The following is a 23688-nucleotide window of genomic DNA, read 5'->3' on the forward strand; positions in this document are numbered from 1 at the left end:
AACAGCAAAAATATGGCGATTACAATTTTGCTATGCTTCTCATTTTTAAATATTGTTTATACATAAAATCAAATAGGACGTAGATTGCATAATTGCTGTTTTCCCCTATCCAAACATACTTACAAACGTGTAATAAATAAGAACCTGCCCCCACTGATAAAAGTATCTTTGTTGCCTTATGTGCAATTTTCATATTTCTCCGCTAGGCTCCTCTCTTGCGCCATCTGTCTGAAGCCCAAATACATGGGTCAAGCAAGGCTATCCGCGCCCAACTGTATTTGCGTGATGGCTTGACGGTCGTTGAGAGGTGGTAAGAGGGAGACGACACTGGTCACCGTCAGGACCATCAGTCAATGGATGACAGCACAGCATTCAGTCGCAACCACAAACTTGCGCCAAGAGAAAACACCACTTTTGGTCAACGTTTACCCTCGACCCTCGGGTAAACCAAGAATTGTTTTTTAATGTTGATAATAGGGACGGGGTGGCTAACGTCATTTTTCTATCTTCAGATGTTCGTCCGCTCTTCACCTGGTAAGGGGGTTTACATTTCACACATCAAAAATGTAGCTTACAAACCCTATCTAGCTACATTTCAATTGCGCAAACGTTCAAATGTGTCGCTTTATGTTTTAAATACTAATACGCTATTCAATGTTAGGTATCTTATAGATAGCAAGCAGCAACATGCAAACCTGTAAAAAAAAAATACTATCCGTCAACTCGTCAGCTAGTTAGAAGATAACCAACCAGCTAGCCTGTCTGGTAAGGCGGGGGGATGAGAAGTCGCGTACTTCACTGGTCCACGGTACTAATTACTTGCTATCAGGGATTCTTGACGTCGTCCCATTGAAGTTGAAATTTAAGAGCGTTAAGGTCAGGGTATGGACATCCCAAGGATTCTAGATAGTACTAACCGTGTTTCACTAGCCATATAGCTGGGTGCACCACCGGCAGGAGCAATCGCGGGGTCTTTGATCTTATGCTGCTGCCTTTGCCCACCGAGGGCCGCAGGGTCTCCTGGCTCAGGTGTCAATGGCCGGGGTTAATTATGTTTTAATAGCAGGTGCATCTGCATGCTATAATCACCTATTTATCGTGTTATCTCTGGTTACCAGATTTGTCATTCCCGCCGCCTATTGTATTCTTGTAATACATTGTGTTTCAGAAAGCACTAAATAAATATTTGAATGTGTATAATTTTGTGTATAATGTATAATTTTCCCAGAGCTATATATTTACAGTATGGCTCTGGACACAAGATCACACCATGCCAGCGTAGACCCATTATTCTGTCAATTCTCACATAGAAACTATTAGGGATCAATGAAATAAATATGTGTTTGTTAGGGCCAGGATGATATCACAATATTCATTAGTTTCATTTAACCAGGCAAGTCAGTTACGAACAAATTCTTATTTTCAATGAAGGCCTAGTTCAGGGGCAGAACAACAGTTTTTTTTTTTTTTTTTACCTTGTCAGCTGGGAGATTTGTACTTGCAACCTTTCAGTTACTAGTCCAATGTTCTAACCACTAGGCTACCCTGCCACCCCAACTGCATGCCACTGAACCTTGAGAGTAGAGGTCGACCGATTATGATTTTTCAACGCTGATAACGATTATCGGAGGACCAAAAACATCCCATACCGATTAATCGGCCGATTTAAAAAAATAAATAAATACTAATAATATATATATTAAAAAATATATGTATTTGTAATAATGACAATTACAACAATACTGAATGAACACTTATTTTAACTTAATATAATACATCAATAAAATCAATTTAGCCGCAAATAAATAATGAAACATGTTCAATTTGGTTTAAATATTGCAAAAACAAAGTGTTGGAGAAGAAAGTAAAAGTGCAATATGTGCCATGTAAGAAAGCTAACGTTTAAGTTCCTTACTCAGAACATGAGAACATATGAAAGCTGGTGGTTCCTTTTAACATCAGTCTTCATTATTCCCAGGTAAGAAGTTTTAGGTTGTAGTTATTATAGGAATTATAGGACTATTTCTCTCTATACCATTTGTATTTCATATACCCTTGACTATTGGATGTTCTTATAGGCACTTTAGTATTGCCAGTGTAACAGTATAGCTTCCATCCCTCTCCTCCCCGCTACCTGGGCTCGAAACAGGAACACATCGACAACAGCCACCCTCGAAGCAGCGTTACCCATGCAGAGCAAGGGGAACAACCACTCCAAGTCTCAGAGCGAGTGACGTTTGAAACACTATTAGCGCTCACCCCACTAACTAGCTAGCCATTTCACATCGTTACACCAGCCTAATCTCGGAAGTTGATAGGCTTGAAGTCAAAAACTGCGCAATGCTTGAAGCATTGCGAAGAGCTGCTGGCAAAACGCACTAAAGTGCTGTTTGAATGAATGCTTACGAGCCTGCTGGTGCCTACCATCGCTCAATCAGACTGCTCTATCACATCATAGACTTAATTATAACATACTAACACACAGAAATACGAGCCTTAGGTCATTAATATGGTCGAATCCGTAAACTATCATTTCAAAAACAAAACTTTTATTCTTTCAGTGAAATACGGAACCGTTCCGTATTTTATCTAACGGGTTGCATTCCTAAGTCTAAATATTGCTGTTACATTGCACAACCTTCAATGTTATGTCATCATTACGTAAAATTCTGGCGAATTAGTCCGCAATGAGCCAGGCGGCCCAAACTGTTGTATATACCCTGACTCTGCGTGCAATGAACGCAAGAGAAGTGACACAATTTCACCTGGTTAATATTGCCTGCTACCCTGGATTTATTTTAGCTAAATATGCAGGTTTAAAAATATATACTTCTGTGTATTAATTTTAAGAAAGGCATTGATTTTTATTGATTTTTATTTTTTATTTCACCTTTATTTAACCAGGTAGGCAAGTTGAGAACAAGTTCTCATTTACAATTGCGACCTGGCCAAGATAAAGCAAAGCAGTTCGACACATACAACGACACAGAGTTACACATGGAGTAAAACAAACATACAGTCAATAATACAGTATAAACAAGTCTATATACGATGTGAGCAAATGAGGTGAGATAAGGGAGGTAAAGGCAAAAAAAGGCCATGGTGGCAAAGTAAATACAATATAGCAAGTAAAACACTGGAATGCTAGATTTGCAGTGGAAGAATGTGCAAAGTAGAAATAAAAATAATGGGGTGCAAAGGAGCAAAATGTATTAATTAATTAAATACAGTCGGGAGAGGTAGTTGTTTGGGCTAAATTATAGGTGGGCTATGTACAGGTTCAGTAATCTGTGAGCTGCTCTGACAGTTGGTGCTTAATGCTAGTGAGGGAGATAAGTGTTTCCAGTTTCAGAGATTTTTGTAGTTCGTTCCAGTCATTGGCAGCTGAGAACTGGAAGGAGAGGTGGCCAAAGAAAGAATTGGTTTTGGGGGTGACTACAGAGATATACCTGCTGTGTACTACAGGTGCTATGGCTATGGTGACCAGCGACCAGCGAGCTGAGATAAAGGGGGGACTTTACCTAGCAGGGTCTTGTAGATGACATGGAGCCAGTGGGTTTGGCGATGAGTATGAAGCGAGGGCCAGCCAACGAGAGAGTACAGGTCACAATGGTGGGTAGTATATGGGGCTTTGGTGACAAAACGGATTGCACTGTGATAGACTGCATCCAATTTGTTGAGTAGGGAATTGGAGGCTATTTTGTAAATGACATCGCCGAAGTCGAGGATTGGTAGGATGGTCAGTTTTACAAGGGTATGTTTGGCAGCGTGAGTGAAGGATGCTTTGTTGCGAAATAGGAAGCCAATTATAGATTTAACTTTGGATTGGAGATGTTTGATATGGGTCTGGAAGGAGAGTTTACAGTCTAACCAGACACCTAAGTATTTGTAGTTGTCCACGTATTCTAAGTCAGAGCCGTCCAGAGTAGTGATGTTGGACAGGCGGGCAGGTGCAGGTAGCGATCAGTTGATGAGCATGCATCTAGTTTTACTTGTATTTAAGAGCAATTGGAGGCCACGGAAGGAGAGTTGTATGGCATTGAATCTTGCCTGGAGGGTTGTTAACACAGTGTCCAAAGAAGGGCCAGAAGTATACAGATGTTTATGGTTAGGTACACATTGGAGCAACGGCGGTCCTTTTTCGCGAATGCGCACCGCATCGATTATATGCAACGCAGGACACTCTAGATAAACTAGTAATATCATCAACCATGTGTAGTTATAACTAGTAATTATGATTGATTGTTTTTTAGAAGATAAGTTTAATGCTAGCTAGCAACTTACCGTGGCTTCTTACTGCATTCGCGTAACAGGCAGGCTCCTCGTGAGGCAGGTGGTTAGACCGTTGGACTAGTTAACCGCAAGAATGGAATAGGAATTGAATCCCTGAGCTGACAAGGTAAAAATCTGTCGTTCTGCCACTGAACAAGGCAGTTAACCCACCGTTCCTAAGCCGTCATTGAAAATAAGAATGTGTTTTTAACTGACTTGCCTAGTTAAATAAAGTTGTAAAAAAAAACGGCAAAATCAGCATCCAAAAGTACACATTTCCGATTGTTTTGAAAACTTGAAATCGGCCCTAATTAATCGGCCATTCCGACTAATCGGTCGACCTCTACTTGAGATGCAAGCATAGTCATAGTGGCACTGCTTAGTGTCTTTTCAACAGTCTCCTTATTCTTATGTGAAACCAATAGGGCAGAATCATCTGCATACAGGAACAGAGGGCATGAACAGGCAGAGTCCATGTCATTTATGTAGAGCAAAAAAGCAAAGGCCCCAAAACACTCCCTTGGGGGACACCACAATTTATCTCATTAGCATCAGACAGCGGCACGCCCACATACACATCAGTTAGGTATGAATTCACCCATAATAAGGAGTCTGTGCCAAAACTAATTGCTTACAGTTTGTGCAACAAAATATCATGGTTCACAGTATCAAATGCTTTTTGTAGGTCAACCATTACTATATCACAGAAGTTTCCCTTGTCGATTTCTTGCTTGATCAAATCATTCAAGTATAGTAAACGTGTCAGTAGAATAGGATTGTCTAAAACCGAACTGAAGGTCATATAAAATGTTATGGTCATCAATATGCTTTAGGATCTGTTCACAGATTCACTTATTTCATAAGGTCCAATACGATCAGCAGCATCACACAGAAATCTAGCCTGGATGTTATACAGTCCTGTAGCTTTCTGTTTGTCAAGGTATTTAAGTCTTTGTAACATCTGAGGTTGAAACCTGGGAAAATCCAAATTGTCCTTCGGAGATGCCCTTGGCTGAATAGGTTTGAATAGGATGGTTGGAGTTGGCCAACATGGTTGCTGGCAATGGTGGTGAACAATTCATTAAAATGATCAGCCACCTGTGCTCTGTCAAAAGGTTACAGTACCATTGATGTTCAGTCCAATGCTGTTTGACTGGTTTTGGCTTGCAAGTGCCTAGATCCTTGAGAGTAGAATCCAGTAGAATCACTCCAGAGTTAAGTAAGCCACAATATGCAGTACATATATTTGAAGGATCTCATTAAAGTAACTCTGGTCTGGAGGTCTATACAGAGCCGCTAACAAAATTGGTTTGCTCTTAGGTAAAATATATATCTAGCCAAACAGCTTCCATGCGATCATGGTTTAAATCAGTTCTCGTGTCAAAACTAATGTCCGCTCTGACATAGATGTACACATCCCCTTCTCTCTGATTTCTGTCCTTTTGGGTAATTAGGAAGTTTTCTCTTTCCGGCGAGCAAGCAAATCTCATCTATTTTTTGGCAGTAGACTGCATACATTAAGATGTAGACCAGTGATCACCAACCTTTTCTGATTCAAGCTCACTTCCCTAGTCAAAAAGCAAGCTGAGATCTACTGCTCAGATATTTGTTTTTACATTAACCTCACACAGTTTTGTAGGAATGAAGTTTGGGCAGTAGGTCTAATACATTATCACAGCATATTGGCTATATGATTGGCCTGCCAATATTGTTAATCAGACCATATTATATTTCAAAACTCAAGCTTTGATAACAAAATACATTAGTTGGTTTAGCACTTGTGAGGCACTGTGGAGCATGAATTGAAATCATTTGCTTTTTTATTTTACTGGACTGATGGAACCTGCATCTGATGGTCAACGAGGTCAAATCACGACATCAGTGATCTTCAGGTCGAAAAGTCGAAGTTCTAGAAAGATCCCCGAGTTTCCGACTTGGAATTCCGAGTTCGATGACCATTCAAAACTATTTTTCCCAACTGCCTCTCACAGTCCCTGCTTTCTCCTTCCTTTCCTCCGGTGAGACTGACCAGAGAGAGGGGACATCGTCTTCCACCTGATGGCGAAACTCGAGTCGCACCGCATTTGTCTCATGCACAAATTCATGTTGTTCCCATGACCAGAGAAAGTTTAATATTCCTTAATATTAAAACCGACATGACGAGCTGCTAATAATAATAAAACGCAGGGCTGTTGATACTTGGCTACTCATTCATCATGGAAGCTCTGTAGCCACGGTGATTTGAGCTATCCGAATGGACAGAGCAGTAGGTGCACTCGATTTAGTCACAGAATTGCCGGTCCGCCGGGCAGGCGTAGGTTGTCTTATGGGAACACTTTTCTACCCGGTGAGCAGGACTTTTGAATCAAGTGCACTTACCGGCAACAGCTCAACACGATTTTAAAGAAGGAGCGCAAGCCTTTATCGTTTGATGGCTTTTCTACAGAAATATTTGGTGATCGACCGGTTGGCGACCACTGATGTAGACAATGCCAACCTCTGTGGGCGAGGGGCTTGACTCTGGATGATGTTGTCATCTAGAGTCACACGTATTTATTTTCCAACCTATAGCACACAATATTTTACAAACAGCAGGTTTTTAGAGGACCAGTGTTTTAATTTTTGCCATGAAAATAATATTGGGATACTTAATGTGGATGCTGCCATGATTACGGATAATCCAGAATTAATTGTGAATCAAATGAGTGAGAAAGTTAGACGCACAAATATCATACCCCGAAGACATGCTCACATCTCACCACTACAATAACAAGGCAGGTTAGCATTTTTCTAATGTTTTGTACACTATATTGGTGAATAACAATACAGTGGTTTGATTCATCTAAAAAGTTGCCATATACAATTGTTCAACCCATGAAATATTGGAAGGTGAGTAAAGTGTACAGTAGTTGTTTAACAGTATTCCTATGAATCTGTCCTAATAATCCTCACTAATCATGGAACTGTGAACTGTGCTAGGCTTGGGTGATATACTGTTTATACCGTATACTGGACTATTTTTGTCATGCAGGTGAATGAGGACCCAAAAGCGACTTGGCGAAAACAGAGTCTTTAATCCAGTAAAGTAATTCTACAAACATAAGACATAATTCCACTCGTAATGACGAGAACAGACTGGAGACTCGATCAAGAACTGCAGGTTGCCTCGGGAAGGCACTTGAACCTAGCAGACTCAGACACCTGCTCTCCACGCAGCATCTGAGGGAAACACGACACGACAGGGCGATACACAGACACAGCACGGTGAACAAAAGACAAGGATCCGACAGGACAGGAACGGAAAACAAGGGAAGAAATAGGGACTCTAATCAGGGGAAAAGATAAGGAACAGGTGTGGGAAGACTAAATGATTGATTAGGGGAATAGGAACAGCTGGGAGCAGGAACGGAACGATAGAGAGAAGAGAGAGAGGAAGGGAGAGAGAAAAAGGGGAACGAACCTAAAAAGACCAGCAGGGGGAAAATGAACAGAGGGAAAAGCAAAATGACAAGACAATCTAAGACAAAACATGACAGTACCCCCCCACTCACCGAGCGCCTCCTGGCGCACTCGAGGAGGAATCCTGGCGGCAACGGAGGAAATCATCAATGAGTGAACGGTCCAGCACGTCCCGAGACGGAACCCAACTCCTCTCCTCAGGACCGTAACCCTCCCAATCCACTAAGTATTGGTGACCCCGTCCCCGAGAACGCATGTCCATGATCCTACGTACCTTGTAAATAGGTGCGCTCTCGACAAGGACGGGAGGGGGAGGGAAGACGAACGGGGTGCGAAGAAAGGGCTTGACACAGGAGACATGGAAGACAGGATGGACGCGACGAAGATGTCGCGGAAGAAGCAGTCGCACAGCGACAGGATTGACGACCTGGGAGACACGGAACGGACCAATGAACCGCGGAGTCAACTTACGAGAAGCTGTCGTAAGAGGAAGGTTGCGAGTGGAAAGCCACACTCTCTGGCCGCAACAATACCTAGGACTCTTAATCCTGCGTTTATTGGCGGCTCTCACAGTCTGTGCCCTGTAACGGCAAAGTGCAGACCTCACCCTCCTCCAGGTGTGCTCACAACGTTGGACAAACGCTTGAGCGGAGGGAACGCTGGACTCGGCAAGCTGGGAAGAGAACAGAGGAGGCTGGTAACCCAGACTACTCTGAAACGGAGATAACCCGGTAGCAGACGAAGGAAGCGAGTTGTGAGCGTATTCTGCCCAGGGGAGCTGTTCTGCCCAAGACGCAGGGTTTCTGAAAGAAAGGCTGCGTAGTATGCGACCAATCGTCTGATTGGCCCTCTCTGCTTGACCGTTAGACTGGGGATGAAACCCGGAAGAGAGACTGACGGACGCACCAATCAAACGACAGAACTCCCTCCAAAACTGTGACGTGAATTGCGGGCCTCTGTCTGAAACGGCGTCTAACGGGAGGCCATGAATTCTGAACACATTCTCGATGATGATTTGTGCCGTCTCCTTAGCGGAAGGAAGTTTAGCGAGGGGAATGAAATGTGCCGCCTTAGAGAACCTATCGACAACCGTAAGAATCACAGTCTTCCCCGCAGACAAAGGCAGACCGGTAATGAAGTCTAGGGCGATGTGAGACCATGGTCGAGAAGGAATGGGGAGCGGTCTGAGACGACCGGCAGGAGGAGAGTTACCCGACTTAGTCTGCGCGCAGTCCGAACAAGCAGCCACGAAACGGCGCGTGTCACGCTCCTGAGTCGGCCACCAAAAGCGCTGGCGAATAGACGCAAGAGTGCCTCGAACACCGGGATGACCAGCTAACTTGGCAGAGTGAGCCCACTGAAGAACAGCCAGACGAGTGGAAACAGGAACGAAAAGGAGGTTACTAGGACAAGCGCGCGCGACGCAGTGTGCGTGAGTGCTTGCTTAACCTGTCTTTCAATTCCCCAGACTGTCAACCCGACAACACGCCCATAAGGAAGAATCCCTCGGGATCAGTAGAAGCCACAGAAGAACTAAACAGACGGGATAAGGCATCAGGCTTGGTGTTTTTGCTACCCGGACGGTAAGAAATCACAAACTCGAAACGAGCGAAAAACAACGCCCAACGAGCTTGACGGGCATTAAGTCGTTTGGCAGAACGGATGTACTCAAGGTTCTTATGGTCTGTCCAAACGACAAAGGAACGGTCGCCCCCTCCAACCACTGTCGCCATTCGCCTAGGGCTAAGCGGATGGCGAGCAGTTCGCGGTTACCCACATCATAGTTGCGTTCAGATGGCGACAGGCGATGAGAAAAATAAGCGCAAGGATGAACCTTATCGTCAGACTGGAAGCGCTGGGATAGAATGGCTCCCACGCCTACCTCTGAAGCGTCAACCTCGACAATGAATTGTCTAGTGACGTCAGGAGTAACGAGGATAGGAGCGGACGTAAAACGTTCTTTTAGAAGATCAAAAGCTCCCTGGGCGGAACCGGACCACTTAAAACACGTCTTGACAGAAGTAAGAGCTGTGAGAGGGGCAGCAACTTGACCGAAATTACGAATGAAACGCCGATAGAAATTAGCGAAACCTAAAAAGCGCTGCAACTCGACACGTGACCTTGGAACGGGCCAATCACTTGGACCTTAGCGGAATCCATCTGAATGCCTTCAGCGGAAATAACGGAACCGAGAAAAGTAACGGAGGAGACATGAAAAGAGCACTTCTCAGCCTTCACGTAGAGACAATTCTCTAAAAGGCGCTGTAGAACACGTCGAACGTGCTGAACATGAATCTCGAGTGACGGTGAAAAAATCAGGATATCGTCAAGATAGACAAAAACAAAGATGTTCAGCATGTCTCTCAGAACATCATTAACTAATGCCTGAAAAACAGCTGGCGCATTGGCGAGACCAAACGGCAGAACCCGGTACTCAAAATGCCCTAACGGAGTGTTAAACGCCGTTTTCCACTCGTCCCCCTCTCTGATGCGCACGAGATGGTAAGCGTTACGAAGGTCCAACTTAGTAAAGCACCTGGCTCCCTGCAGAATCTCGAAGGCTGATGACATAAGGGGAAGCGGATAACGATTCTTAACCGTTATGTCATTCAGCCCTCGATAATCCACGCAGGGGCGCAGAGTACCGTCCTTTTCTTAACAAAAAGAACCCCGCCCCGGCTGGAGAGGAAGAAGGCACTATGGTACCGGCGTCAAGAGACACAGATAAATAATCCTCGAGAGCCTTACGTTCGGGAGCCGACAGAGAGTATAGTCTACCCCGAGGAGGAGTGGTCCCCGGAAGGAGATCAATACTACAATCATACGACCGGTGAGGAGGAAGGGAGTTGGCTCGGGACCGACTGAAGACCGTGCGCAGATCATGATATTCCTCCGGTACTCCTGTCAAATCGCCAGGTTCCACCTGAGAAGTGGGGACAGAAGAAATGGGAGGGATGGCAGACATTAAACACTTCACATGACAAGAAACGTTCCAGGATAGGATAGAATTACTAGACCAATTAATAGAAGGATTATGACATACTAGCCAGGGATGACCCAAAACAACAGGTGTAAAAGGTGAACGAAAAATCAAAAAAGAAATAGTCTCACTGTGGTTACCAGATACTGTGAGAGTTAAAGGTAGTGTCTCAAATCTGATACTGGGAAGATGACTACCATCTAAGGCAAACATGGGCGTAGGCTTGTCTAACTGTCTGAAAGGAATGTCATGTTTCCGAGCCCATGCTTCGTCCATGAAACAACCCTCAGCCCCCGAGTCAATCAAGGCACTGCATGTAGCACCCGAACCGGTCCAGCGTAGATGGACCGACATAGTAGTACAGGATCTAGATGAAGAGACCTGAGTAGTAGCGCTCACCAGTAGCCCTCCGCTTACTGATGAGCTCTGGCCTTTACTGGACATGAATTGACAAAATGTCCATCAAATCCGCAATAGAGGCACAGGCGGTTGGTGATCCTCCGTTCCCTCTCCTTAGTCGAGATGCGAATACCTCCCAGCTGCATGGGCTCAGTCTCTGAGCCAGAGGAGGGAGATGGTTGCGATGCGGAGCAGGGAAACACCGTTGACGCGAGCTCTCTTCCACGAGCTTGGTGACGAAGATCTACCCGTCGTTCTATGCGGATGGCGAGAGCAATCAAAGAGTCCACACTGGAAGGAACCTCCCGAGAGAGAATCTCATCTTTGACCACTGCGTGGAGTCCCTCCAGAAAACGAGCGAGCAGCGCCGGCTCGTTCCAGTCACTAGAGGCAGCAAGAGTGCGAAACTCTATAGAGTAATCCGTTATGGATCGATCACCTTGGCATAGGGAAGCCAGAGCCCTAGAAGCCTCCCTACCAAAAACTGAACGGTCAAAAACCCGAATCATCTCCTCTTTAAAGTTCTGGTAATTGTTTGAACAATCAGCCCTTGCCTCCCAGATAGCTGTGCCCCACTCTCGAGCCCGGCCAGTAAGGAGTGAAATGACGTAAGCAACCCGAGCTCTCTCGCTAGAGTATGTGTTGGGTTGGAGAGAGAACACAATATCACACTGGGTGAGAAAGGAGCGGCACTCCGTGGGCTGCCCGGAGTAGCAAGGTGGGTTATTAACCCTAGGTTCCGGAGGCTCGGCAGGCCAGGAAGTAACAGGTGGCACGAGACGAAGACTCTGGAACTGTCCAGAGAGGTCGGAAACCTGAGCGGACAGGTTCTCCACGGCATGGCGAGCAGCAGACAATTCCTGCTCGTGTCTGCCGAGCATGGCTCCTTGGATCTCGACGGCAGTGTTACGAACGTCTGTAGTCGCTGGGTCCATTCTTTGGTCGGATCCTTCTGTCATGCAGGTGAATGAGGACCCAAAAGCGACTTGGCGAAAACAGAGTCTTTAATCCAGTAAAGTAATTCTACAAACATAAGACATAATTCCACTCGTAATGACGAGAACAGACTGGAGACTCGATCAAGAACTGCAGGTTGCCTCGGGAAGGCACTTGAACCTAGCAGACTCAGACACCTGCTCTCCACGCAGCATCTGAGGGAAACACGACACGACAGGGCGATACACAGACACAGCACGGTGAACAAAAGACAAGGATCCGACAGGACAGGAACGGAAAACAAGGGAAGAAATAGGGACTCTAATCAGGGGAAAAGATAAGGAACAGGTGTGGGAAGACTAAATGATTGATTAGGGGAATAGGAACAGCTGGGAGCAGGAACGGAACGATAGAGAGAAGAGAGAGAGGAAGGGAGAGAGAAAAAGGGGAACGAACCTAAAAAGACCAGCAGGGGGAAAATGAACAGAGGGAAAAGCAAAATGACAAGACAATCTAAGACAAAACATGACAATTTTGATATACAGACGGTATGATTTTCAATAAGTTCCTTCAGAAAGTATTCATACGCCTTGACTTATTCCACATTGTGTTGTGTTACAGCCTGAATTCAAAATTGTATTTTCTCACCCATATACACACAAGGCACGATAAAAACAAAGAAATGTTTGCAAATGTATTATACAGTTATTTAATGTACATAATATTCACACACATGAGTCAATACTTCGTAGAAGCACCTTTTGGCAGCGATTACAGCTGTGAATCTTTTTGGGTACGTCTCTAAGAGCTTTCTACACCTGGATTGTGTAATGATTCGAATGGAAGGGGGAGCATCATAGTCCTAATGAACTATTCACTGCCAGAGAGTAGGCCATACTGCCAACAAAGTCTACCATGTAGCCTACACTGTCAATGATACCTTACCTCAGGAGGAGGATTTTGAGGTTCCTGTAAGAGATCCCATCTTTTCATATTGATTGGCTAAATCCAAAACATCTAGACTAGGCCTAGCTAGCCAAATATAATATTTGTGTGTAGGCCCACCTATCACCACATGTTGTCCATTGTGTCTGTCTTTCATCACAGAGATTTATCAAACAGTCCTTTGTCTTCTACCGGTAGGCCCTATCAGCTCAGGGCCTAAACCAGCAGGCATTAGTTATGGGTGATGTAAGCAAGCCCTATGCTGCATGTAATTCACAAGAGCAAAGCAGTCCTCCCCTGGCTCCCATATCGGTAAGCAGCTACAGTAGCCTAAATGAGGACAAAGAGCTGTGGTGGTTTGTGGTGCTAAATATAGCTGGGCGCTATAGGTTCAGATTAGTGTTGAATAGTGAAAAGTGAGGAATCGGTGTGTGGGAAATATCATTCAGCCAGCTCTGAGAAGATTGATTTGACACCAAGGGCTCCTGACCCCCTCCCCCCCACCAGACAGCTCACTGGCTTTAATTGATGTAGGCCTATTTTATCCCAGATAAGTATCTGGAAGAAGAGCTTGACCAATGATTCTGATTGTGAATCTGTTGCTGCCAGTCAACCCTGTCTTTCAGTCAGTTCAGCCTAACATAAATTGTGCTGAATGGAAAGTAGGAATGTAAAGATAGTATTTTTGTATGTTCAGTGTCTGGCCTCTACTGAACTGTGGCACTTCTCTGTATCAGATCATATGGTGTGCCATGACATCTAGAAAAGTGTTTTTGAGCAGAAACTTTTAGAACTGTTAGCAGGCAATCCATAGGCCAGTGCAGAGCAGTGTGTCCTTGGTGCAGCACTGTGATTCACAGGTTCACGTCCCACTGCCCTATTTCATTCTGAGTGCTCCATTATGTTTTCAAATGACCTCCCCTGTCAGGGCAGTACGATCTAGAGCAGGGTTATGGGACAATCTGCCTGCTCTCCTTGTGCTCTAATGCAGCAGCGGTGTACCAGGTTCAGTTCCACCACCTGGTCCAAGTCTCAGACCCTACTAGCATTTAAACAACTTGATCCAGTGCTTCTGTGAACTCTTATTATCCCTAATCTGACACTGTCTAATGCCTACTGACTGACTGTGATGAGGTCCTGCTGGGCTAGGCTGACTTCATAGTCACACCTCCTGGCCCAGGTACCTGGCAAACAAACTACCGCATGGCGGTGTGGAGTGTTGACTCTGGCAGCCTGATTAATTCAGCTCCTGTAACCTACTTAGGCGGTGCATGTATCAGCCCTCTGGGTCACGATGCAGTTGGCAGCGGGTGGTGCCTCTGCCCTTCCCTGGCACTGGCTGACTCTATTCTGGTGCCTGGGGACACAAGCGTTGCCGTGGGAATGCAGATGCCTAGGGTGTCGAGGTCGGGAAAGTAATGCATTCAGACAGCGCCTCTGCCTGAGAGGGACCCAGCTGATTGGAGAAAAAAAGATGGAGAAATTGAAATATGATGACATTGTTTGAGCACTATGAATTTGGAAACTACACACTCGACATGGTTTAATGTGCCAATAAATTAGCACAATCTACTTATTCGTTTTTTCTAATTACCGCCGTCTTGGAGCTAGTCTTGGGATCATGTATACTGTGCTAATGCCGACACAAAAAATAAAAATAAAGTAACAGAGCATTGTACAATACGGCGAACTTAGCAAATGAGGCATTTGTGATAAGAACATGGGGGCTGCCATCTTTATGCACCTTCGCTATTGTAACGCCGCCTTCTTTCTGTGTGTGTGTGTCTTCAAAAAATGTGTAGCCTTTTTATAACCTCCTTGGACACACTATTGCTCGAGTGGAACTCCTCCATTTGCACCGCTGCTCATTGTGTTGATGCCTGTCTGCTTCATTCTGTTCCTGTTCCCGACACTGCAGGTGCTGGAGGGATGTGTGGGTTGGAAGTGTTAGGACACATCTAGTCCACCTCTGCTCAGAGAGAACACATCTAGTCCACCTCTGCTCAGAGAGAACACATCTAGTCCACCTCTGCTCAGAGAGAACACATCTAGTCCACCTCTGCTCAGAGAGAACACATCTAGTCCACCTCTGCTCAGAGAGAACACATCTAGTCCACCTCTGCTCAGAGAGAACACATCTAGTCCATCTCTTCTCAGAGAGAACATAGCGCTGTGTCTTCCACACACTGCCTGCCTGGGGAGACCAGCCACCACATCCTCAGAGCATTGGATGCAGCTGGATCAAAACCAGAGGAGAAGAGAGAATGGCTTTCTGTGGTGCTGTGATGATGAGAGGATAACGGGGCCAAGCACTGAGGGCCCTGAGGTGGACAGGCACAGTTGAAGCAGCAGGCCAGGGTTGAGCCAGGCAGGCAGTGGGCACCCACCGTCCAGGGACCAGGAGCAACCATTTCTCGGGTGGTGTGGCCGGCGCGGAGGAGGGGCGCCGTGCGGAGGCTGGAGGCACTCTGGATGATGACCAGCCTGTTCCGCCGCCGCAACAGTGGTAACCATGGTGATGTGGCGTCACACAGCGACAGCCCAATCCCAGCTGAACTCAACAACGGTAATCCCAGTGGGGGTGGGCGAACGGTGCGGCGTCTGGAGTTCAACCAGGCTATGGAGGACTTCAGGACTATGTTCCCCAGCATGGAGCAGGAGGTGATAGAGTGTGTGCTGCGGGCCAACCACGGAGCCGTGGACTCCACTATCGACCAGCTGCTCCAGATTAGCCTGGAAGGACACGGCTCGGATGACGGCTCCGACTCAGAGGACAGCATCCCCCCTGAGGTACGTCTGCATGGTGGCAGGGGCGCTGGTATGAGAACTTGTGAGTAGCCCAGATAAAACTAAATGAACACAACCTAAGACAGTCTGAGACCATAGCATGTCATGAAATATATGTCAAGGTTGTCAGCTACTTTTTCACCCAATAGTAGTCATTCATTCACACACCTTATTTCCCTGTGTTTTGCCTCTTCAAACCAGATGGTTGTTCTTGGGGAGGGAAAAGTATTTTTAATGTTGCTCTTAATATGCTTTTGTCGTGGGTGACATGCATTTCTCTGGGGGGCAGGTGATTATGCACTGCTATTGTGGATAGAAAGCTTTGATAAAGTGCCTAAAGCGATCTTCAAAAGCTTGACAATAGCTAGAGGTGCACACTTTGGTCTCTCGTGCAATGGGGTGACTGTTGTGGACAGCCAAGACCAGCCATTCCTTTGGAACTCCCTTGGTGCTGATACATAAACTATTGCTGAGTAGTAACAAGATTGTATCAAGTGCAATATTGGACTGGCAAGCTGTTCACTTTGTATTTGATTAAATTACTGCAGGCCTCTCAGTTTCAGCCATATTGAGTGTTTTTATTAGCCTTTGTCCACTCTGGCTGTATTCCACCATGCACCACACAGGTTATGAACTGTTTGTTTATTTCCCCCAATCATTCTGAAAGACTTGAGGGAGAAAGAGGTAGATTAAGAGCTACACTTAAAAATTACACTGAATGTACAAAACATTAAGAGTGCTTCCTAATATTGAGTTGCACCTCCCATTTTGCCCTCAGAACAGCCTCAATCTGTCATGGCATGGACTCTCCAAGGTGTCGAAAGTGTTCCACAGGGATGCTGGCCCATGTTGACTCCAATTCCTCCCATTGTTGTGTTAAGTTGGCTCGATGTCCTTTGGGTGGTGGACCATTCTTGATACACACGGGAAACTGTTGAGCGTGAAAAACCCAGCAGCGTTGCAGTTCTTGACACTCAAACCGGTGCGCCTGGCACCTAAACACCCCATTCAAAGGCACTTCAATAGTTTGTCTTGCCCATTCAGGCTCTGATTGGCACACATACACAATCCATGTCTCAATTGTCTCAAGGCTTAAAAATCCTTCTTTAACATGTCTCCTCCCCTTCATCTACACTGACTGAAGTGGATTGAACAAGTGACATTAATAAGGGATCATAGCTTTCACCTGGATTCACCTGGTCAGTCTGTCAGCCTATTCTACCTAACATGCTAGGCTGTTTTAAAAGTAAAGTTAATTTCAATCAACCATTTATTAAATACAGGATTAAAGAGTGCTGTTGGTCTAGTTGAATTAAACAGCTCAATACCAAGTGCTCACAATGCCTCTAATTTAGGGCAGAGAGGCTGTGCTGTAATGCCAATGAGTAGTTATAATACAGATTCATAATTAATTGAATCTGCTCTTTGAAGTGTCCACATGTGCCATCTGATGGGATTTTCAAGACCTTTTAGAACATTCTCAATGGTTCCCCTGACCTCTGACCCTGTAGATCTTGGAGCGGACGTTGGAGCCGGACAGCTCTGACGAGGAGCCCCCGCCGGTCTACTCTCCGCCCTCCTATGACATGCACATCTACGACAGGAAGTACCCAGATCAGGTCCTGCCCACAGCATCACCACCACCCAGGCAAGAGAAGAAGGGGAGGGAGAGAGGGCTCAGGGCTGTCTGCGTGGCTCTGACCTCATTTCATCACTTAAAGGAGAATGATAGATGGCTGGGATAGTGTGAATGAATGAATGCATTTTCTCTTATACCATCATTTACATGAGTGATGAGATGCATATATTCTTCGTTGTTGCTTTCTCAATATCTAATACATGATATGGCTGCTCAGCAATTCATGTTGTGAGTGCTTTGAAAGCCAAGAGGTTCGTGATACATTGAATGCTCCACCTGCTGTCTAATGAATGCTACTGCATTAGCTATGAAGTCCATGTTCTGTACTGTGCCCTAACTTGAGTAGAGCTGTAGACATAATGCTAGTGACACTTTTGTTAGATGTAGACAATCTTATGTGTGCCAAGGAGGGAACCTGTGAGAAGAAATAAGAGAAACAGACAGGTTTATGCTAGACCGATCCTTTGAAGATGACCAAAACACGTCATTATTGATATGTACTCTTATAGAACATAGCATTGGGACTAACAATATCCTTTCCCATCTCTGTGCCAGCTTTGATGCCAGTCAATCCCGTCCCTGCCAGCCCCCTCCTGGTCCACACCCTCCTGCCAGTCAAAGGCAGATTGGAAGTTACAGGAACTGGAACCCACCGTTACTAGGCAACCTCCCTGATGATTTCCTCCGGATCCTGCCTCAGCAGCTGGACAGTCTGCCAGTAGGTAGATTTATGGGTCAGCCCCTAATGGACCATTAACCCACACTCCCATCACTTACAGACCACTGCCTGGCGCTCTGCTCTCATGGCCAACTGGCTGGATAATTACCAGCCTTTGCAACAGACTGCACATGAAGAAAAATACAGTTAAACTATTTATACAGATTCAATTCCCTGGTAAATCCCCCCATTTTTTAAAATTATTTTACAATTCATGGTGCAATTTTATTCAAAGCTGAAGCATTTCCACATAGGACTTTGACACGTCTAACATTGTTCTCTCTGGTCCCACCCTTGCTGCAGCGCTCTCACAGCAGCCTAACGCCGACTAGTCTGACCCAGCCCTCCTGCTCTTCCTCCCTGTTGTCCATGACGCAGCAGGTTGAGCCTGGGGCTGGGGCGGCGGCCAGGGCAGGCCAGGTTGGCATGGAGACAGACCAGGAGAGAAAGCTGAAGCAGTACTTGGAGGATGAGCGCATAGCCCTCTTCCTGCAGAACGAGGAGTTTATGAGGGAGCTGCAGCGCAACCGCGAGTTCCTCATCGCCCTTGAGAGAGGTGTGCATACACATACAAACGTTTTTAAAAAATGCATCATTTGCAAAGGTCTTATACACTACTTAGTGATGATATCACTATGCTTTCATCCCCAGCAATCAAGCTATGAAGAGTCAGTAAAAGAAGGTCTCTGTCATGGCAGTGCTTTTCTCCTCATTCCCTCCACCTCTTCTCTAGTAGTGCATGAAGGAGAGCTTGTCAGCTCCTGCTACATGCCTCCATGCTTTTAACTCCATTGATGCTGAGACATCGGCTCCCTCTGTTTTTAGATCGGCTGCAGTATGAGTCAAAGGCATCCAAGTCCCATCATTCACCAGCTTTCATGGGGACGTCCACTCCAGGTAGATATCGTTCATCTGCACTCCATAGCATTTAGCTCCATTCTCGTTCTGGCTCAGTCTGAGACTGTCCAGGTTTCTTCATGCAGGGCCTGTGTACAGCGGGCTCCTGCAGTGAAATGCCTTATTTTCAAGGCACACAGAGAAAGTGTGACTTGTTGTGCATCTCAGTTGTTGTGTGTGTCTCTGTGTGCATCCCTGTCTGTCTTTCTCTTGTGCTCGCATGTCTTTGTGCGTGGTCTATTTCACGCTGCTTGTCTGTGTTCTAGGAGATAATTGTGCCTCAGGCTCTGGGGAGGCCTGCACCAATGTTACAGATGACGCCTTGTTCCGTGACAAACTCAAGCACATGGGCAAATGTAAGAACACTCAATCTGTCGCTCTCTGGGCCATAACCAAATCATTTTCTCAATGTGTGTGTCTCTATCACTTCAAAATTCAAAATGTAATTAGAACTTTCCATATTGGGCATGTGCAGTTAGCATGACGTGCTTCTAGCAGTACGTGGAATTGTAAATGATGGATGCTGAAGGACATGACCCTTTCACAGTCTGTGCTATAGGAAAACCAACTTTCCTACCGTCTCTGCACTTGAATGAGATGTTAATAAGATGTTTTTTAAAATATATAATGATGTATTCATGGACATATGCTTTTTCAAATCAGAACAATCATATTCAATTTTTAAAAACGTTCTATTTGATCCTGTAATCCTCCACAGCTACGCGAAAGAAGCTTTTTGAAATCGCTAGAGCTTTCTCTGAAAACACCCGAAGAAGAAAAACAAAAAGGAGGGCCCTCATGAAACATCATTCGTATCCTTCCACTTCAACCAGTGGTCCCTGCCACCACCCATAACCCCCCCCCCTTTCCCTAGTCTCGAGAAATCGACCCTAGGCAATAGTGACTAGGGTCTGGTTTCAATTACGGACTCTTTTGGTATAGAGGAACTACCTTACTATTACTATCCTCTTGAATAAAATACTAAATAGTAGCAAGTAAGTCAAAGATCACAGAGGTTATTTTTAATGAGTGCATTTCGCAAGTGGCTAGTTTGCATCAACAACCTTCATTAAAGCCCTTGCAAAGGTTTTGCCTGCAAACTTTGGTTTCAAATCGTGACGTTCTGGCATGTCTGCATTGTGATTTGTTGAGAGGACCCACCCCAGACATTTTTCCCCCCTTATTGAAGTTGCCAAAAGAGTAGGTCATTGAAACCAGATCCTGGCCTAGGGTCGGGTTTACAAGACGATCCTCTCTCTGGCAGGCCTCCATGCTCAGGAGTCATTGCCCAATGGATCTTTTGTCCTTGCCAGAAGTGACAGTGAGGTTCAAATGAACTGAACAGGTGTGCTTGCATTGTACAGATGTAATTAACAATCCCTCAGAGACTTCTCTGCATGTTGATGAGTGGCTGTAATATCTGCCTTTGTTTCTACTGTTGATGTCATTTGGTTTGAGTTCCAGGGAAAGTCCCATTTAGTATCCAGTTGGCGGGTCATATGCTGGTCTTCATCATATTTACATTTTAGTAATTTAGCAGATGCTCTTATCCAGAGCGACTTACAGTAGTGAGTGCATACATTTTCATACCGTTAGGGCTGTGCTGAATTAGGAGGTCCTTTCATGGCCTTGACTCTGATCTTGCATTCATAGTATTGTGTATAAACATCTGCCTCTCTCCTTAACATCCTCTACCAGACTGGGTAATGCTGCCTCCACTGCCAACCTCTTGGAAGATGAAGAAGCTGGATGCCTGAGTGGTACATTTATCCATGTTGTTTTAATATCATTCTAATCAAAAACCTAATTGAATCGTATGAGGCATGATTATTCGATTGTTTCACTTAGGCCTAGTCCAACTGTAAACAGGGAGGTGAATTCAGTCCGCATGCTAGTTTGTATGAACCTAACTCATGTGTCTGTACAGAGGAGGACAGCATGCTCAAGAGACCAGGCCCTCAGGAAGAGGAGGTGCCCCAACAGGAAGTGTTATCATGGTGAGAGAGCAGTAACACTGCACACAAAAAAACATACTAATTACTATACCTTGAAAAATTGAAATTTTTCATCTTTTGGATTTCCTCAACTAACCATTATCTTAACTATTTCTTTGACAGAGTTGTCATATAGTTTTGTCTGTGACAATGGAAGAACAATATGGCTCACACTCTTCTTGACCTGAACCAGCCTGTCCCAAGTCCCTTGGAATATTACTACCTTCAGATGAAATTTCCCAGTTATGAAGTCGTAAGTCCTGTTTTAGAAGTCAGAGCAATTCTTCCTACCAATGAGATTTCATCTAGCACGATGAGCTAGCTAACATTGCGAATGATAAAGTTAGCTAGCTTGCTTAACTTTGACAATATGGTAAACTAGCTATTATCCACATTGATAAGTTTGACAGCGTCAAACATTAATTTGCTTTATCATCTTATGGTTGATGATCAGTGATGAAGCGTCACAACTCTTAAATTGGTTATCTTCTCTGACTTTCACTCTTGGAATTCCAACATGGGAGGGTTGTTCAAGTGCTTATTTCCCAGTCGGAACATCATATTTCCCACTTCAGTAGCATTTGAAGGCAGCATATTGCTCTTTTGATTTCATGTTTCAGAAATCATCAAACTAGCTAGTTAGGCACTTTTTAAAAATATTTAAGTTATATGTCTAATGTATTGTTATTGATGGTGAATATTTAAAAAATGTTATGATTAGATTTAAAATGTTGAAATTATTCCTGAAAATTGCTGGGTGATACAGTAAAGGCACAGTGAAAGCTGGAAATGTAATTCTGATAGGACTCAGGACCCTAGTGCATTTTACTCTCATATGAATGGATTTGAACATGTCTAGCTCCGGAACATTCAAACAGTCCATTTCTGGCCCCATGTGAGTTTCTTTGTGTGCAACAGTGAATGTTCTAGTTTATGCTTCCCCCAATGCAATTATATTCTCCCAATCTGAGACTATACTCTCTACCAAATTGTCTGCCTTAAGGTTCAACAACAAGGTCCAGATAGGAACATTTCCCCTATTGATCTAATGGTACAGTTGAAGTCGAAAGTTAGGTTGGAGTCATGTAAAACTCATTTTTCAACTACTCCACAAATTTCTTGTTAACACATTATAGTATTGGCAAGTCGGTTAGGACATCTACTTTGTGCATGACACAAGTCATTTTTCCAACAATTGTTTACAGAGAGATTATTTCACTTATAATTCACTGTATCACAATTCCAGTGGGTCAGAAGTTAACATACACTAAGTTGACTGTGCATTTAAACAGCTTGGAAAATTCCAGAAAATTATGTCATGGCTTTAGAAGCTTCTGATAGGCTAATTGACATAATTTGAGTTCATTGGAGGTTTGGATGTATTTCAAGGCCCACCTTCAAACCCAGTGCCTCTTTGCTTGACATCAGGTGTAAATTAAAATAAATCAGCCAAGATATATGTGGATATAACGAAGCAACATCTCAAGACATCAGTCAGGAAGTTAAAGCTTGGTCGCAAATGGGTCTTCCAAATGGACAGTCACCCTCAGAATACTTCCAAAGTTATGGCTTAAAGACAACAAAGTAAAGGTATTGGAGTGGCCATCACAAAGCCCTGACCTCAATCCTAAAGAAGATATGTGGGCAGAACTGAAAAAGTGTGTGCGAGCAAGGAGACCTCCAAACCTGACTCAGTTACACCAGCTCTGTCAGAAGGAATGGGCCAAAATTCACCCAACTTATTGTGGGAAGCTTGTGGAAGGCTACCTGAAAAGTTTGACCCAAGTTAAACAATTGAAAGGCAATGCTACCAAATACTAATTGAGTATATGTAAACTTCTGACCCACTGGGAATGTGATGAAAGAAATAAAAGCTGAAATAAATCATTATCTCTACTATTATTCTGACATTTCATGTTCTTAAAATAAAGTGGTGATCCTAACTGACTTAAGACAGGGAATGTTTATGAGGATTAAATGTCAGGATTTGTGAAAAACTGAGTTTAAATGTATTTGGCTGTGTATGTAAACTTCCAACTTTAACTGTATATTCCCAGAGATGACTAATGTAGGGGAATACTGTTTCCAGTGTAACCAGCGAGCCCTGGTTTGAATCTGAATCTGGACCTTCAGTGTAACAGTATCCATGAGTTTTCACCTTTAGCATGCCTATGCCTATTTAGTAAGTTTATAAAATAATTCATTTACTGTTTCTCATGTACATTATTAGAAACACTATGAAGTTCCTTCTTCTGTTTGTGGCCCCTACATCTTTTTTGCTTACAGTAGAGCAGTTAGACCTTCAATTGTGAGTTGAGGCTTAACTGTCACGGTTAACTCTACTTGCAATTTTCATATTCTACCATTTTCATTCTAAATTAATTGTCTTTTTCAACCACATGTGTTCTTGCTGGTGAATATCACTGCTATGTCTCTCAGAGTATACCTCTTTGCACCTCAGAACTTTTACTCAAGTGGTATGTTTTTGTTATTTAAAGAAGAAGAAATTATGTCTATTATTTGAAGATAACAGTTTTACTCCTGTGTTGCTTGTAGCTACTTAGGAAAGGAAGCTCGAGACTATCACACTGATCCAATGGCTTTATGTGATCCTACTGTAAATGAGACCAGTAAGACTTGATAGAAGTTTTTATATTTTGTC

General features: G+C 44.4%; 1 protein-coding gene across 1 annotated transcript; it reads left to right on the plus strand.

Annotated features, from left to right (window-relative positions):
- Window positions 1-311: 311 nt before the first annotated feature.
- Window positions 312-22142, plus strand: LOC123994119 (CUE domain-containing protein 1-like). Its single transcript, XM_046296633.1, has 11 exons — window positions 312-534; window positions 14910-15781; window positions 17290-17397; window positions 18004-18135; window positions 18439-18691; window positions 18961-19032; window positions 19299-19388; window positions 19751-19844; window positions 20731-20792; window positions 20960-21029; window positions 21150-22142. Coding segments are annotated over exons 2-11 (1200 nt in total). The 5' UTR covers window positions 312-534; window positions 14910-15463; the 3' UTR covers window positions 21151-22142.
- The last annotated feature ends 1546 nt before the right edge of the window (window positions 22143-23688 follow it).

This window comes from Oncorhynchus gorbuscha, linkage group LG02 (genome assembly GCF_021184085.1).
Source record: "Oncorhynchus gorbuscha isolate QuinsamMale2020 ecotype Even-year linkage group LG02, OgorEven_v1.0, whole genome shotgun sequence".
Taxonomy (NCBI): Eukaryota; Metazoa; Chordata; class Actinopteri; order Salmoniformes; family Salmonidae; genus Oncorhynchus; species Oncorhynchus gorbuscha.

Coding starts and splice junctions, on each gene's coding strand:
- LOC123994119 (XM_046296633.1), top strand. CDS start 15,464: ATGATGACCAGCCTGTTCCGCCGCCGCAACAGTGGTAACCATGGTGAT. Junction 18,136..18,438: donor AGCAGCTGGACAGTCTGCCA/GTAGGTAGATTT, acceptor CCCTTGCTGCAG/CGCTCTCACAGCAGCCTAAC. Junction 19,845..20,730: donor GCCCTCATGAAACATCATTC/GTATCCTTCCAC, acceptor ATCCTCTACCAG/ACTGGGTAATGCTGCCTCCA.